General features: G+C 40.2%; 1 protein-coding gene across 2 annotated transcripts in view; it reads right to left on the bottom strand.

The window, feature by feature from the left end:
• pskh1 (protein serine kinase H1) overlaps window positions 1–14,279 on the bottom strand; it is a 40,829-nt gene extending 26,550 nt beyond the window's left edge. Inside the window, exons 1-3 of one of the 2 annotated variants that reach the window (XM_063004120.1) lie at window positions 14,205–14,279; window positions 7,433–8,538; window positions 4,781–5,105 (exon numbers count right to left, since the gene is read on the bottom strand). In XM_063004120.1, coding sequence (XP_062860190.1) covers window positions 4,788–5,105; window positions 7,433–8,380 — 1,266 coding nt within the window. In that variant the 5' untranslated portion in view covers window positions 8,381–8,538; window positions 14,205–14,279 and the 3' untranslated portion in view covers window positions 4,781–4,787. Of the gene's footprint in view, window positions 1–4,517; window positions 5,106–7,432; window positions 8,539–14,204 lie in introns of those variants that run through there. The other variant, XM_063004119.1, reaches the window with a different exon arrangement.
• Window positions 14,280–17,060: the final 2,781 nt, after the last annotated feature.

The raw sequence follows: 17,060 nt of genomic DNA, 5'->3' as shown, positions 1-17,060 counted from the left end.
TTAGTTTGTTTTTATAATGGTATGCTATCATATTTATGATATTCACAGCAGAAATTGGTGATTTATGCTAGTTTTATTGGACTTGTATTATATATACCTGGCCAAAAAAAAGGTCACCACCTGGATTTAACTAAGCAAATAGGTAAGCTCCCATTGGATAATTACTGCATGGGTGATTGTTTCAGCTGGCAACAAGTTATTTAACCCTAACTGATGCAGTGAGTAGCTTCTCATTTGTTAAACAACCATGTCGAAAGACACATCCTGTGGTCGTGGAAAAGATGTTAATCTGTTTCAGAAGGGTCAAATTAATGGTATGCATCAAGCAGAGAAAACATCTAAGGAGATTGCTGAAACTAGTAAAATCGGGTTAAGAACTGTCCAAAGCATTATTAAAAAGTGGAAGGACAGTGGGGAAACATCATCTTCGAGGAAGGAATGTGGTCGGAAAAAAATCTTGAATGATTGTGATCGGCGATCACTTAAATGTTTGGTGAAATCAAATGGTAGAAAAACTACAGTAGAACTCAGGGAGATATTTAATAGTGAAAGTAAGAGCATTTCCACACGCACAATGCGAAGGGAACTCAAGGGATTGGGACTAAACAGCTGTGTAGAAAACCATCAGTGAGGCTAACCGGCAAAAACAGCTTCAATTTGCTAGGGAGCATAAAGATTGGACTCTGGAGCAATGGAAGAAGGTCATGTGGTCTGATGAGTCCAGATTTACCCTGTTCCAGAGTGATGGGTACATCAAGGTAAGAAGAGAGGCGGCTGAAGTGATGCACCCATCATGCCTAGTGCCTACCGTACAAGCCTGTGGGGGCAGTGCTATGATCTGGGGTTGCTGCAGTTGGTCAGGTCTAGGTTCAGCAACGTTATGTGCCCAAAGAATGAGGTCAGCTGACTACCTGAATATACTGAACGACCAGGTTATTCCATCAATGGATTTTTTCTTCCCTGATGGCACGGGCATATTACAAGATGACAATGCCAGAATTCATCGCGCTCAAATTGTGAAAGAGTGGTTCAGGGAGCATGAGACATCATTTTCACACATGGATTGGCCACCACAATCCAGACCAGACCTGAATCCCATTGAGAATCTTTGGGATGTGCTGGAGAAGACTTTGCACAGTGGTCCAAATCTCCCATTATCAATACAAGATCTTGGGGAAAAATGAATGCAACTCTGGACAGAAATAAATGCCACAGCGAATGCGTGCCGTAATCAAAGCTAAAGGCGGTCCAATGAAATATTAGAGTGTGTGACCTTTATTTTGGCCAGGCAGTGTATATATATACAGTGTATCACAAAAGTGAGTACACCCCTCACATTTCTGCAGATATTTAAGTATATCTTTTCATGGGACAACACTGACAAAATGACACTTTGACACAATGAAAAGTAGTCTGTGTGCAGCTTATATAACAGTGTAAATTTATTCTTCCCTCAAAATAACTCAATATACAGCCATTAATGTCTAAACCACCGGCAACAAAAGTGAGTACACCCCTAAGAGACTACACCCCTAAATGTCCAAATTGAGCACTGCTTGTCATTTTCCCTCCAAAATGTCATGTGACTCGTTAGTGTTACTAGGTCTCAGGTGTGCATAGGGAGCAGGTGTGTTCAATTTAGTAGTACAGCTCTCACACTCTCTCATACTGGTCACTGAAAGTTCCAACATGGCACGTCATGGCAAAGAACTCTCTGAGGATCTTAAAAGACGAATTGTCGTGCTACATGAAGATGGCCAAGGCTACAAGAAGATTGCCAGCACCCTGAAACTGAGCTGCAGCACAGTGGCCAAGATCATCCAGCGTTTTAAAAGAGCAGGGTCCACTCAGAACAGACCTCGCGTTGGTCGTCCAAAGAAGCTGAGTGCACGTGCTCAGCGTCACATCCAACTGCTGTCTTTGAAAGATAGGCGCAGGAGTGCTGTCAGCATTGCTGCAGAGATTGAAAAGGTGGGGGGTCAGCCTGTCAGTGCTCAGACCATACGCCGCACACTACATCAAATTGGTCTGCATGGCTGTCACCCCAGAAGGAAGCCTCTTCTGAAGTCTCTACACAAGAAAGCCCGCAAACAGTTTGCTGAAGACATGTCAACAAAGGACATGGATTACTGGAACCATGTCCTATGGTCTGATGAGACCAAGATTAATTTGTTTGGTTCAGATGGTCTCAAGCATGTGTGGCGGCAATCAGGTGAGGAGTACAAAGATAAGTGTGTCATGCCTACAGTCAAGCATGGTGGTGGGAATGCCATGGTCTGGGGCTGCATGAGTGCAGCAGGTGTTGGGGAGTTACATTTCATTGAGGGACACATGAACTCCAATATGTACTGTGAAATACTGAAGCAGAGCATGATCCCCTCCCTCCGGAAACTGGGTCGCAGGGCAGTGTTCCAGCATGATAATGACCCCAAACACACCTCTAAGACGACCACTGCTTTATTGAAGAGGCTGAGGGTAAAGGTGATGGACTGGCCAAGCATGTCTCCAGACCTAAACCCAATAGAACATCTTTGGGGCATCCTCAAGCGGAAGGTGGAGGAGCGCAAAGTCTAGAATATCCGCCAGCTCCGTGATGTCATCATGGAGGAGTGGAAAAGCATTCCAGTGGCAACCTGTGAAGCTCTGGTAAACTCCATGCCCAGGAGAGTTAAGGCAGTTCTGGGAAATAATGGTGGCCACACAAAATATTGACACTTCAGGAACTTTCACTAAGGGGTGTACTCACTTTTGTTGCCGGTGGTTTAGACATTAATGGCTGTAAATTTAGTTATTTTGAGGGAAGAATAAATTTACACTGTTATATAAGCTGCACACAGACTACTTTTCATTGTGTCAAAGTGTCATTTTGTCAGTGTTGTCCCATGAAAAGATATACTTAAATATCTGCAGAAATGTGAGGGGTGTACTCACTTTTGTGATACACTGTATATGGCCATGTATATATAAACATGAAAATTTTCTCAGAAAAAACTTCTGTGGTTCAAAAGTTATCAACACAGAAAGTTCAAAACTTTTGTTGTTCGTTACAGGTAACTGAAGATGGAATTGACGACAGAAGAGAGGATTGAGGTGATTCTGATGTCCGGGGAACGCAGCTGCCATATCGTATCCGCAGACTTCAACAACCAACACCCAGAAAGACCACCAATTTCACACAGCACTGTTGCATCCCTCATAGCCAAATTCCGAGAAACCGGGACTGTGGACAACAAGCCACGTAGTGGTCATCCGAAGACCGCTACCGACGAAGAAACCTCAACAATTGTTTTGGCAGCCTTTGCGAAAAGTCCACGACGCAGCACGCGACGTCTCGCAGCAGAATGTGGTGTCAGCCAGTCATCCCTTGTATGGATTCTTCATACCAATAAGTGGCACCCCTTCAAGATCCAGCTGCAGCAGAAACTATCAGAGAATGACCCTGATAGACATGTTGAGTTCTGCACCTGAGCGTTAGACCAACATCAACAGGATCCCACATTCGCACAGGGCATTCTGTTCAGTGACGAGGCCAATTGTAATGTCAGTGGTGAGGTCAACCGCCAGAACGTGAGGTACTGGAGTGACGAAAACCCTTACTGGACGGCAGACACCAAAGTCGTAGGTGATGTGAAGGTTATGGTGTGGTGTGGAATATGGGGCACCCGTGTAATCGGACCCCTTTTCATCGACCAGACCCTAAATGCTCAGCGCTACCTGACAATGCTACAGGAAACAGTGTTCCCATCCATTCTGACCGAAGATGGCCGTTTCCCCTGTTATTTCCAACAGGATGGGGCTCCACCATACTACGCAGGTGTTCGTCAGTGGCTGGATATTCAATTCCCTGGTCATTGGATTGGCCGTCGTGGTCCTGTGGAATGGCCGTCCAGATCACCCTACCTCACACCACTTGACTTTTATCTCTGGGGTCATCTCAAACAAATTGTGTATGCTGAGAAAATCCACAACAAACACCACTTTCAGCACCGCATCGTGGAGGCTTGTGACAGCATTTCTCCAGAGATTCTCATGCGGGTTCATAACGATTGGATCCAGCGCCTTCAGCTCTGTGTTCAGCACCAGGGACAACACATTGAACATGTCAAATAGCTGTGCGTCACAGGGAACATTCCCGGTTGTTGTTGCAACTTTCTGTGTTGATAACTTTTGAACCACAAGATATTGCAAATCTGATTGCGGCAATGGATTTTTGAGAAAATTCTGGTCTTCTTTGATATGCTACATGACCACCTTCCCACTGGAAAAACTTGCCCTTGATCCAATATGGCGGCTTTCAAGATGGCGGCCATGTTCCGGACATAGATAGGCCCCCTCACCCATTACTTGATTGCTGGGGTATTCAGATATGTCAGATATGATTTTCCCTTTCGTTTCTGAAATAAAAGAGTGTCCTGCGACTTTTGACTCTCCCTGTGTGTGTGTGTATATATATATATATATATATATATTCAGTTTAATTGAGAAATTTAAGGATTATTTCTTTATTATGTTGGGTAAGGATTTCTTTTAATGTATTGGGCATATTAGCCTTTGAAGGTGGATTTATGAAGTAAAACTGCTAGACCCAAAATTCTAACCAATGCAGCATTAAATGACAGCTTTTTATATGTTCCCCTCTGAACAAATATCAGGTCTGATGATCAACTGTCTCCAATCACAATTTTGTGCAAGATGAATATTACAATATGTAATATTCTAAAACTAATTGTCGGCACACGCCTAGTAAATCTTTTTAGTAACAGAGTGTGTAGTGTAATGCCTGATTTTCAGCCAGTGTACTGTTGCTGGTAGCGGCGGTTGAGTTCCCTCAGCTCCTTCTCTCTGGCACGACGTGCTCGTCCTGACTTGCTTGAGCGATTGGAGCGTACGGACTGTGCTGACTTGGTGCTGTGGCAGCGTGACGATGCCCTCTTTAGTAGGTTCTGAGAGATGCAGCGCTGTAGGTTCTTCAAGGGGGATGAAGCAGCCATACTAACAATCCAGGGGTGCTTAAGTGCCTGGCCTGCCGTCAGTCTTTCACTCGGGTCCACTGTCAGCACTCGGTCAATAAAGTCCTTTGCCAAGTTGGACACACTTGGCCATGGCTAGAGGGAAAAAAGAACAACGTAAATAAAATGACCCCTTATGCAGGTGCTATGACCAGAAGCAATAAGATGGAACAGCTAGACAGATTTCTGATTTACATCTGTATTAGAAAAGGAAAATTCCAACACTAGGGGTGTGTTCGAAAACCTAGTGAGCTGCCTTGCTGTCTTACTGCCTACATAGGCAGCTGCCTCGGTAGAGATGATTCTATTAAGTCAATGACTTATAAGGCAGGTTATTCGAACGCGCTACTTAGACAGCGATTCCATCGGGTTTCGCTTACTAACATAGTTAGCATCTTGCCATTCAAACCAATGGGATGGGGTGGCACAGCGCGCTAGCATGTCAACTAACATCTCCCTTCGTGTACCAAAAATGGTTAAATTCACTGACAAGTCCGAACTAGCAAATAAAAACACTTGTGCAAGTTTATACAAGTTAAAAATCAATAATAATTTATTTACGTTTGAAAATAACTCTCTACACCGTCAGCCATGTTTTTTAATTTTTCGGTGAGAGAAGAGCTGCCGCACTGAATGCTGGGATTGCCTTGATCTCTAAGGACGCTTCCGATGCTCACTCGTTCTTGAGTCAAAATAATGTTGAAATGTTAAGATGCCTAACTAGAGAGCTTATTAAGGTATCTAGGATTTCGAACAGCCTCATTCTCGGGAGCGCGTGTAGGATGACGTAAAATTCTGTCTATGTAGAGAGCTCCCTAGCTTTTCGAACACAGCCTACATGACACTAGACTGGTCTGGTTGATAAATCACAGATATTGCATGTTCATCCAAAAATGCAGCTTCATCTCTGTTGGTTAGAAAGACTACAAACTCAAACAGCTGTAAAAACCTATTGAGAATGTAGTTTTTGAAATATTTTGATTGAACAGTTATGTAAGAACTTTGTAAATTTGTCCAACCAATGTGTTTAACATTACTGGGCAACTTAGACTGTTTTAAGTATTGTCAGATACAAATAAAGACATTTTATGGAGTCATTTTCCTTTTATTGCAGCCAAACTGGGCAATGGCGATTTTTTTTCTTTTCTGTGTAAAAAAAAATCCAGAAATATACTAGCACATTGTCAGTCATTTTTATTGGTTGCAAGTAACTTAAGTTAGTAAAGCAATTAGTAATTAGTAATTGTAATGTAATGATCCAATAATGATCCGTATGGTATGCTTTTAGTTTAAATCCAGTGGCTTGAAATATATACCCCCTGACAATAAAAAAGAACAATATTAGTATATTTAGCAACATTTAATACAATACTAAAGGGCCAACAGTGGGTATCAAAGTCTTATCAAATAATGTAATATAGCATACAGTCATTATAATTTTGTTAATTTCATTTTTGTTAACTGCTTTATCATGGGTAGGGTCACAGCAGGTCCAGTTCCACCAGGAAACTTAGTGCAAGACAGAAACACCCTGACCATGCCGCCAATCCAACACAGAGCATTGGCCATCCTGGTACCAGCTGAGATTCATTTGTACACAGACTGCTGCACCAGCCGAGTGACACAAAGTTGTGTTATTACAGTTAAGAGTAACGGAGTATTACTTTACTTGCTGCTCCCTTATGCCTAGTTCACACTACACGATTTTTGCCCTGATTTTTGCTCAGCGACTGGTCGGCACTAGATTTGCCAGCTCGGGAGCAACTCGGCGTTCCAAAGAGAGATTTCTAGCTTGTCAAATATCTGGATCTGAGTTGCCCGACTGGCAATAAGTGCTATGTCGAACAGCCAATGAGAAAGCAAGACACGGGGTGAAGGAAAACACAGGGGAGGTGTTGTAAAAAGGTGGGACAGGGGCTTAATATAGTTTATATTAGAACAAAAGATCCAGTTGTGTAGTGTGAACTGTACAGCGACCTGATGACTTGGAAAGTCGTGTAGTGTGAACTTGGCATTATTTGCTCTGAACAGACCTTTGGTGATTGTGGCCAAAAAATAAATGTATATTATTACTGCATTATTTTCACTTCAACAATTGATTCCAAAATGCCTCTAGCTGCTCTCTTGGTCATTTTGCACACTTCAGATGTTGACTTTTGTGAGGAGGTCATGAATTAGAATTTGCTTTTAATGTCTGACAAAGAAGAACATGTTAGTGCAAGAAACACTGTACAAAAGGGTGCCACCAAATAAATGATCATGTACAGCCTGCATGTGGCAGTAATAAAATATCAGTAAATGCAATCTAGTAATCACTTATGTTTTAAGCATGAAAAGAACTAGTATAAGATTAAAAAATTAAATGTAAATGTACTAACAATTTATTAGTATTATTAGCATTATACTAAAAAACAGATTCTTACCTCTCCTGAAAAGCTGTATTTGCCCTTGAGGATCTGACGGTAAAGGCGCATCCGGTTGTCATCCTCAAATGGCATGGTGCCACTTAAAAGAATATAGGAAATGACACCCAGTGCCCACATGTCCACAGCATTAGTGTAGGGTTTTCGCACCAGGATTTCAGGTGCTATGTACTCAGGTGTGCCACATGTAGTTTTCATCATGCACTCGTCACCCTTTTTGCGTGTGCTTGCCAGGCCAAAGTCAGTAATCATAATCTTGGAGTCTGCACCCGGATGGTAGTAGAGCAAGTTCTCAGGCTTGAGATCCCGGTGGGTGATGCCAAGCATGTGCAGGTAGCGTACGCCATCAAGCACCATTCGGAGAACACGTGTGGCATCTCGCTCTGTAAAGGAGCCACGTGCAATAATACGGTCAAAGAGCTCACCACCTGTGGCCAACTCCATTACCATGTACACACGCTCAGCCGTCTCAAAGACCTCCATCAGCTGGATGATGTTAGTGTGGCGCACACGCCGCAACACTCGCAGCTCTGACTCGCACACCTCACGGCCCTCGCGGCAACGAGTTTCGATCATCTTTATGGCAAATGGCTGCCGTGTACCTTTGTGCTCCACACGCACCACACGGCTAAAGCTGCCACGCCCAATTAGTGCCTTGATCTCATACTTAGCTGTCACCCGAGGGTCAAACTTGACCCGGCACTTGGCCACTTTGTTTCGCCGTGAGTCAGGAGGCACTGACTGACCTTTTCCCGCTGTAGGGGAAATTGTGGCAGTGCCCCTAGCCTGGCTCTGACTACGAGAGGAAGGAGATCCAGTTTTCTCAGCACTTCCATTTGCACAAAAGTTCTTATCGACATTGGTTTGCTGCACCTCAACTTTCTTCACAAGGTCAAGCTGGACATTTGTCGGTGTTTCAGGGACGACTTTGCTCGTCCTGCACCCCATCACGTCAGGATCTTTCTCACCCTATGCGGGCAGCACATCCTCATCCCCTGTGCCAAGCAAAGGTACTAAGAGAAGCTTCCAGTGGCACAATCAAGAAGGACAGTCTCCAAGTTCCAGCAAAGAATAAGATCTTCCTTTGGTATTATGCAATTTTCAGCCTGAAAAACATCAGATTTAGAATTGGTGTCAGAAATCATAAATTAGATATGCATATTGCCCAGTCTTACAACTACGTTATAGTATAGGCTTTTTCAGACTACATATCACAACATACACCGATCAGCCATAACATTAAAACCACCTTGTTTCTACACTGTCCATTTTATCAGCTCCACTTACCATATAGAAGCACTGTGTAGTTCTACAATTACTGACTGTAGTCCATCTGTTTCTCTACATACTTTTTAGCCTGCTTTCACCCTGTTCTTTAATGGTCAGGAGCACCACAGAGCAGGTATTATTTGGGTGGTGGATGAGTCTCAGCACTGCAGTGACACTGACATGGTGGTGGTGTGTTAGTGTGTGTTGTGCTGGTTTGAGTGGATCAGACACAGCAGCGCTGCTCACTGTCACTGCTGGGGGTCCTGACCATTGAACAACAGCATGAAAGGGGGCTAAGATAGCATGCAGAGAAACAGATAGACTACAGTCAATAACTGTAGAAGTGCTTCTATATGGTAAGTGGAGCTGATAAAATGGACAGTGAGTGTAGAAACACGGAGGTGGTTTTAATGTAATGGCTGATCGGTGTACAGAATGATAAACTATTACATTATTAATAAGCATCAATAGGCAAATAACCAGGACTACTGTGATTGGCTACTATGTGACAGAGTAAATACAGGAAACGGTGGCCAAGCAATGTAAAATAAGTATATAATTTTATTAGGGCTGGGCGATTTTGCAAAAAAAAAAAAAAATCTCGATTATTTTAAAATTATACCCGATTGTCGATTACGATTTCGATTAAAATTAAAATAAGACTCAAATTTCTTTTTTTGCATTGTAATTAAAGGCTGCAGAAGTGCAAAAATAGTAACAGCACCACCTATAATTATCCTTTTAAGGGACTCAAACTTTATAACAATAACGATATCACAATAATTAACAATAATTAAAACAAAATAGATCTAAATTATCTATATCCTTATCTATCTATATCTAAGAATAGCTCACAAACAACTTTTATTTTAAATAATGTTCAGCAGAACCTCCTTACATTAGGAAAAAAAACTACAAAAAGTTCTTTACAGGTTTCTTAAAAGGAACACGAGCCTGTACTGTGCTGTTTCCACCACTGAGTGAGTCTGTATCAGTATCTACATTGGGGGGGCATCAAGTGATCACTCAGCTCAGCTTTGATCCTCTTGTGATTTGGGGCTGGGATACAACATTTTAAACATTTAAGGATGTGTAATGTCTCATTTTAGTCCCAAACTTTCAAACTGTATTAACCACTATTATGTGTCGTAGAATGATTCGATTCTATTGAACGGCCCTTTAAGCCAAAATAGAGGGAACCGATTCGCATTTGGGAGTCGTTACATACATACGGCTCTTTAAAAGGAACCGAAACAAAAGATCCGACTCCCTATCGCAGAATTCACTGCAGCAGTTTCCCAGACGCGATTTTTTTACTCAGTAACGGATGTGATTTAAAATGTAGCAAATTACAATTCTTAGTACAAAACTTACTTAAGTAAAAGTAAAAATACAGGTTGTAAAATCTACTTTAAAAAGTACAAGTACGCAAAAAAATTACTTAATTACAGTAACGCGAGTAAACGTAATTCGTTACTTTCCAGCCAATCCTGATCGCGCTCATCGGCTCCGTGTTTTGATTCAGTTCAGCGGTGTTTGATTCAGTGAATCTTAATTAAACTCTTCTGTTTGTGTCTCGTTTTGCCGATCGTGTTTGCGCTCCTTATTACTGAATCTAACCGTTACCGTGTATAATCCTTGTTGTCTTCCGTTTACTGTCTTGGTTTTCACTGGTTTTGGACTCTACCTGATTTTGTACAGTTTTCGCCCTTTTTATATTAAACTTTCCCTGATTTATAATCCGCGAGCGTCTGCTCAGTTTCTGACTCGTGACATGTTGGTATTTTAATTAAAATATAAAGTATGTAAACAATCGCGATTGTCACATTCTAACATCGGGTGAAAACGTTCATGCGAATTAACCGAATTAATCGTGAAAATCGCCCATTGATGGATTAGTATAGTCTGTTATTGCCAAGGTTCATTATATACTCTTTATACCCGCCTGGTCAGAGTCCATTTATAATGAACCACAAACCTTAAACTAACCTCTACTAACTTCTAACCTTTAACAATTTTTTGTTAAAATTGGGGCATGTTGTAAAATGCAATAACAACAAGAATCTGTAACTTGTTAATTCTCTGTCATTTAACTGAAAATACGAAGTACAAATACAAATAAAAAGTACAAACAACAGATTTCCAATGATGTCATTGAACAACTGTAATGTGGTGGCAGACACTCATAAGTTGGTTCATGTTATGCCAAGTTCACATTACACTTCTTTCCAAGATCGCTGTACAGTTAACACTACACAACTGGATCTCTTGCAATTGGAAGTCTTTTAAGTCGTTGTGGATTTCACACTACACGACTGATCGGCGATATGGGATTACACACTACACAATCTACCATCAGGAGGAATCGCAGATGAGTCTATCTGGTCTCCCAAACTCTGTTTTGTCACGAAAAACACACGCAAGAAGGGATGGGGGGTTTAATATCATATGATATCATGTCCAAATATTCACGTCAACAATAAGCGAGCAAACAAAGTTGTTTGTGCTCTGATGTGCAGCATTAAAGCAAGTATGAAAAATTAATGAATCCGTGTGGATTGGGCTACGCCACCAGCAGGGATTGTCTGTTCTGTAGTGAGTTGGAGGTAAATAAATATTTTGCAATGCAGCGTGGGTATTATGGTTTGGCGTGAACGATAAGATCACAAAATACTGTAAAGCTTGTGTGTGTGCTGATGAATTCTGATAGAAACTATTTTATGCCTCTGTCCCACGTTTTTAAACTCCTCCCCAGAGTTTCCCCTCACCCTGTATCTTGTGTTCTCATTGGATGTAGTTCGACATAGCACTCGCAATGTCTTTCACACTACAGGATTTTAAGTCGCCGATCGGTCCATATATTTAACAAGCTAGATATTTTTCTGCCGCTCGGTTCGAGTCATTAAATAGTGCACACATAGCGACTGAAAGCCGAGTTTTGAGCCCCGAGAGAACGCTGAGTTTCCTCCAGCCGGCACATCTAGTGGCAACTAGTCGAGGCAAAAATCAGGGCAAAAATCATGTAGTGTAAACTAGGCATTAAGAGCCTAGTTTAGGCTCAGTTGCATTTGATTTGTCAATCTCTTTTGACTGATAGTCAACAGTGCCTCATACGCGTTAAGCTGCTCCAGGTAAAAGCTCTGCTATATCTCACAGCGTCTCTCAGTCTTCTTACAGCTCCTTCATTGGCACACTTGGATTTCTCCAAGGCTGTGGTGCCTGACTGCTCGGCCTAGTCTGGTCTTCCGTTAATTAGAGTTGTCAGCATGCTATTGATTCCTGGGTACTCGACACAGTGTTGCAACATCCAACAGTGTTGGAACCACCCTGGGAAAGCTAATTGCCCAAGAGGCAAGGTGACATCCCTTTTCTGAAACTGAATTCGCCTGTAAAGCCACTGTTATGTGCAGGGGAGCATGAATTGCTGTGACAATAGTTCCACCAGTGTATTGTTCCCTGTGTTTTTTTTTCCCTGAAATGATCTTGTCATGGCCGGCCAGAGCAGCATGTCGTATCGTTGACATCCAGTGCTTATTTTTGCACTATCCCTTTTCTATCTACTTTCTCTGTTGTGGGTTGTGGATGTTTTCTTGTGTGTTTTTTACTGTACTTGTTTTTATTAATTTAGCCACCAACAAATTTGTCACTGTCCCCTTTTTGTTAGTGGCTTTTTAATTACAGTATTGTTCCACCCTGGCAAAGAAGACTGAGAGACACTGCGATAAATAGGAAACCTTTCACCTGAAGCAGCTTAACGCGTATGAGGCACTGTTGACTATCCGTCAAAAGAAATTGACAAATCAAATGCGACTGAGCCTCTTTCCCCTGCTGGTCAAACTAGGCAGTGCAGAGAGATACAAGGCACAGGTGATCAACTGGGAAAGTTTGAAAGATCAACATGCTACTGCACCCCATAGCACCTCTTGCCCCAAACTGCCCGTCAAAGTAGAGGGACATGACTACTAACTCCTAGCTTGTGGATGTCTGCAACCACATTACAACAATCTAATGGTATATTACAACCACAGGTAGGACACGATTTAATTGATTAATTTAGTTATTTGGTCAACGAATAATATTTCTCAAAATTGCCATCATTGTAACAGTGTCCAGGTAGAGAAAATATATCAAATATATCAGCTCAATAAAACACAATTTATGCAAATCTCACAGTTGTTCAGCAGGAAAATAATTACTGTCCCGTGATAATGTGCATGATCTTTGTCTAGTATTGTCTAGTACTCATACGCAATATCAGATCATGCCTTTTTTTAAAAAGTCTAAAGCAGAACTCGGAGCACAGCAAGGTAAAGCCTTTTGCCTTAGTTAAAGAAATCCAGAATTCATTTTCAGTCACTGGGTGGCAGTGTAAACCCATCATGGGATAAACCTGTAATTTATTGAACCTTATGAAGATCCAAAGAACATGTTAAAGATGCATGGTCAAAATCAACCAAGACTGGAACTGACCAAGATCAGAATTAGTTCTATCAGGCCTGCTAACAAACAAATAATGTTATTTAAGATATGGGAATGTACTAAGGGGTTTAATGTATTGGTTTCACTCACCACAAAACAAGGATACAAATTAGCCAACAAAATCATTAATTGGCTATTTGGGCTGTACAAAATGACCAGAATCAGCAATAAAAATTTATAAAAGGTACATTGCAGTATATAGTATTTTGTTAAGTTTTTTAAGCAAGAACAGATTAATAAAGTCTGTAAAACCAAACTGTGCTGTTCTGGATAAAATCTGTTCATGTAAACCAAACACAACCAAAACTTATTGTATTTAAAATGACCATTTAGTGGGATTACCCAGGCCTGGTGTGCAGAAGATTGAAAACACAAATCTGTTCAAGACTGACACATCTGACTTAACACAATATTCCCTACCTGATGAAGCTGAAGTTTTACACCTCAGTTAGAATGACACTGTGTATACTGTGTTTTAGGATACAAATAATGGCAAAGTTTACGATAGTAGTTATTGATTTATGGTTGTTCTATTCAGTAATGCAGAAATACCCTCAGCGGTGGTAAACAATACAACTTTAATAGTTATTTGTAGAAATATTATGTATGCAAACCCATTTAAAATAAATGCAACTCGAAGGAACAACAATACTGAGGAGACGCAGCAACGATGAATCAAACACACGAAACACTAAAATTGCTCAATAACTTTGAAAGCGAGCGACGGGGAAACACATTCTCTCGGTTATGTTAACGTTTCTGTGTAAATAAACAATATATCCAACAAGTCACCAAACATTAATTGTGTCCAAACTAAAACAACTCGAAAATAAAGCGTACATTTAAACTGTCTAAAACTACAATTTTCCACCCGCAAATAGCAGCTGTAAAACCGAGGCCTGGACCAAAACAAAACGCGCTAAATCCGTTATGTCTTCTATCGCTGCGCCTTTAAAGTTGACGAAAGTTAGGCTACAAGTTGTACTGTGGTTTATAACTCTTTTACCTGAAGTTTAGACATTACCTTGTGTTTTTTGTTAGAGTATTGGTGAAGAGTAACGGTGCAGGACTGCAGTGGTGTTTAGTGGCTGGATTCTCCTCAGCAGCAGCAATAGTACTCCACTTTTAGCTCTTCTCTCCATATTAACACGGCAACAACGCTAACAGCAACAGCGGCTGTTTTGCTCCAACTTTACTCAATCCGCATAATCTCTTACACTCAAATAACAATTCTATAATCCATACTACCCACATACTAACCCGATAACTACATGAGAAAAGTTTTAGGCGAGCACTATAGAGTCCGGTCGTTCGCTTCCAAACGGCGTTAGGACGGGGCTACTTTATCCTGTACAGTTTTTTTCTTTTGGAAGTTCGGCTCGTTCGACCCCTGCAGCAAGTACAGTGAAGCCAGAATCAGTAACAACATGGCTTCTACTGGACGGTCCAACTTTACTCAAACTTCTTCCAGGGAGACATTACTTAGATTGTCTTTAGCTATAATGAGACATTTTCAGCTTTATAAATAGTAAAAACTAGAATAAACGTTTAAAAATTTAAATCTTCAATATCTAGTGGAACATCTCAAATCTAAAATAATTATAGCACATAATGGATTTAAATGTAGGCCTTCTTAAATAGCTATTTACAAAAAAGTACATGTTAAAATACAATATAATGTATTTAATATTACAATACAATACAACCAATATACTGTAAAGAATATGTGTAAAAACGTAAATATAAGTGTAAAAATGAATATAAAGTGCATTTAAAAATACAATAAAATAGAAACATTTTTAAAAAAGTATTCAATGCATTAAAATGTACATACATTATTTTAAAAAAGCATTAAAAATGATGCTGTAAAATGCATATAAAAAGTTTAATTGTAACACATGTACAACCCCAAATCAGAAAACGTTGGGACAGCATGGAAAATGCAAATACTGTAATAAAAAACATTTACTTACATTTACATTTAGTTTGACTTTTATTTCACTGCAGATAGGATGAACCTGAGATATTTCATGTTTTGTCTGGTCAACTTCATTTCATTTATTAATAAACATCCATTCCTGCATTTCAGGCCCGCAACCCATTCCAAAAACAAGTTGGGACAGTAAAGCATTTACCACTTTTTAATGTTGCCATTCCTTTTCTCCACACTTAAAATACGTTGTGGCACTGAGGATACCAAGTGATTTAGTGTTTCAGGTCTTATTTTCCGTTCTTCCCGCAAACACTGTGTAACAGTACGGGGTCATCGTTGTCGCATTTTTCGTTTCAAAATTCTCCACACATTCTCTATTGGGGACAGGTCAGGATTTGTACCCTCTTCTTCCGCAAACAGAAAAAAAAACCAGAACATTTTTATGTTTTACTTTTTTTCTACATGGGCCATAATACTTTCAAATTTAAATAAAAGCTACAGTTAATAGTTTCTATTTTTGTAAACTTTATGACTAGAATTATCAGGTTCCTCACCAGTATCCCCACCAGTTCTATCAGGTGGTCGGGCATCAACATACAGACATGATTGGCTATGTCTAAGGTGGGTATAGCTGAGGCCCCGCGATGGATTGGCGTCATGTCCGGAATATGTTACTGCATACTGCATCAAGTGATTCTAGGAAAACCTGACCCACCGTGACTCTGAGAAGAATAAAGCAGTGGTTAAAAAAAGTACAGTTAAAAATTGAATTTATTTTCTTGTGGTGTAGGTCTACTTTGGATTAAAAGTTTCTATTTGCTAATTATCATCTGAACTGAAAACACAACATAGGCAATGGGCTGACAGAAAATAACAGTCAGGGCAAACAATTTGTAAACCCCTTAAAATAACTAGGATTTCAAGTAAAATTTTCAGTTAATTGTTCCCCCATTAAATGCAAGCAGTGCAGGCTCTGAGGCAACAAAGTAGCTATGATGACCTTCTTTATGGTTTACAGTTGGGCTTTTGTGTTGGTGTGGGGTGTCTTTCATCTTCCAAAAATCCAAAACTCTGTCTTGTCTGTGTACCACAAGTTTTCCCAGAAATATTTGCTTTTACACTTGTGTTTATTTTCACCTCCTTCAGCATTGTACACATTGCTCTTGATGTGAATTTTCCAGGCTGCGCATTCTTAGGGAGAGTATCAACAGTGCTGAATTTTCTTCATTTTTTAAAAAGTCTGTCTTGTAAACTAATGAATATCCAGATGTTCATAAATGTTTTTGATTTCTTTTTCAGCTTCCATAATTAAAATTTCTCTTTTGAAATGTACTTAGATCTGGGTGTGGTCCACAGCAGATTTTTTATCTTCGGGTGATTTTTTTATAGGGTTTACATTCCACACATCTCATCATATACATTAGAATACCTGACTTTTAGTTGTTGGCCCAGAAGTTTACATATTCATTCCAGGCTAGACTGTGAATGATTAAACAAAGTGTTGAATAAGTAACAGCAAGCCACCCATAGCTGTTGTATTAGAACTTTAAATGAGAGACAGGAGAGAAAAAAGACTATATACATTTTCATTTTGTAATAGGAGGGAGTTTTGTAATGGTTAGTTCTAAATTGTTATAGTGGTGAAATATCATATTTAGATCCTAGTGTTTCATGTTCTCTCTCTCTCTCGCTGTGTGTGTGTGTGTTTGGTGGCACAGAAACAAGTTTGCGTTGTTAAATATTTAGAGTCAAATCTCTTTTTAAGTTGTTTTATTTATTAAGTTATATTAAAATGTTAAATGCATTATATATGCATTACGATTAAAAGATTGTTTAATATGATAAAGCAAAAAATAGTTTTCAGAATAATAAGACTGAGTCTGTTAAGTCTTTTTTCTCATTGTATTAATATTTAATACTGAGTTTAGCTTGGAGTGTACAACTTGT

The sequence above is a fragment of the Trichomycterus rosablanca genome, chromosome 11, assembly GCF_030014385.1.
Source record: "Trichomycterus rosablanca isolate fTriRos1 chromosome 11, fTriRos1.hap1, whole genome shotgun sequence".
In the NCBI taxonomy this organism is placed as follows: Eukaryota; Metazoa; Chordata; class Actinopteri; order Siluriformes; family Trichomycteridae; genus Trichomycterus; species Trichomycterus rosablanca.
This window is presented reverse-complemented; position numbering and strand designations above follow the sequence as displayed.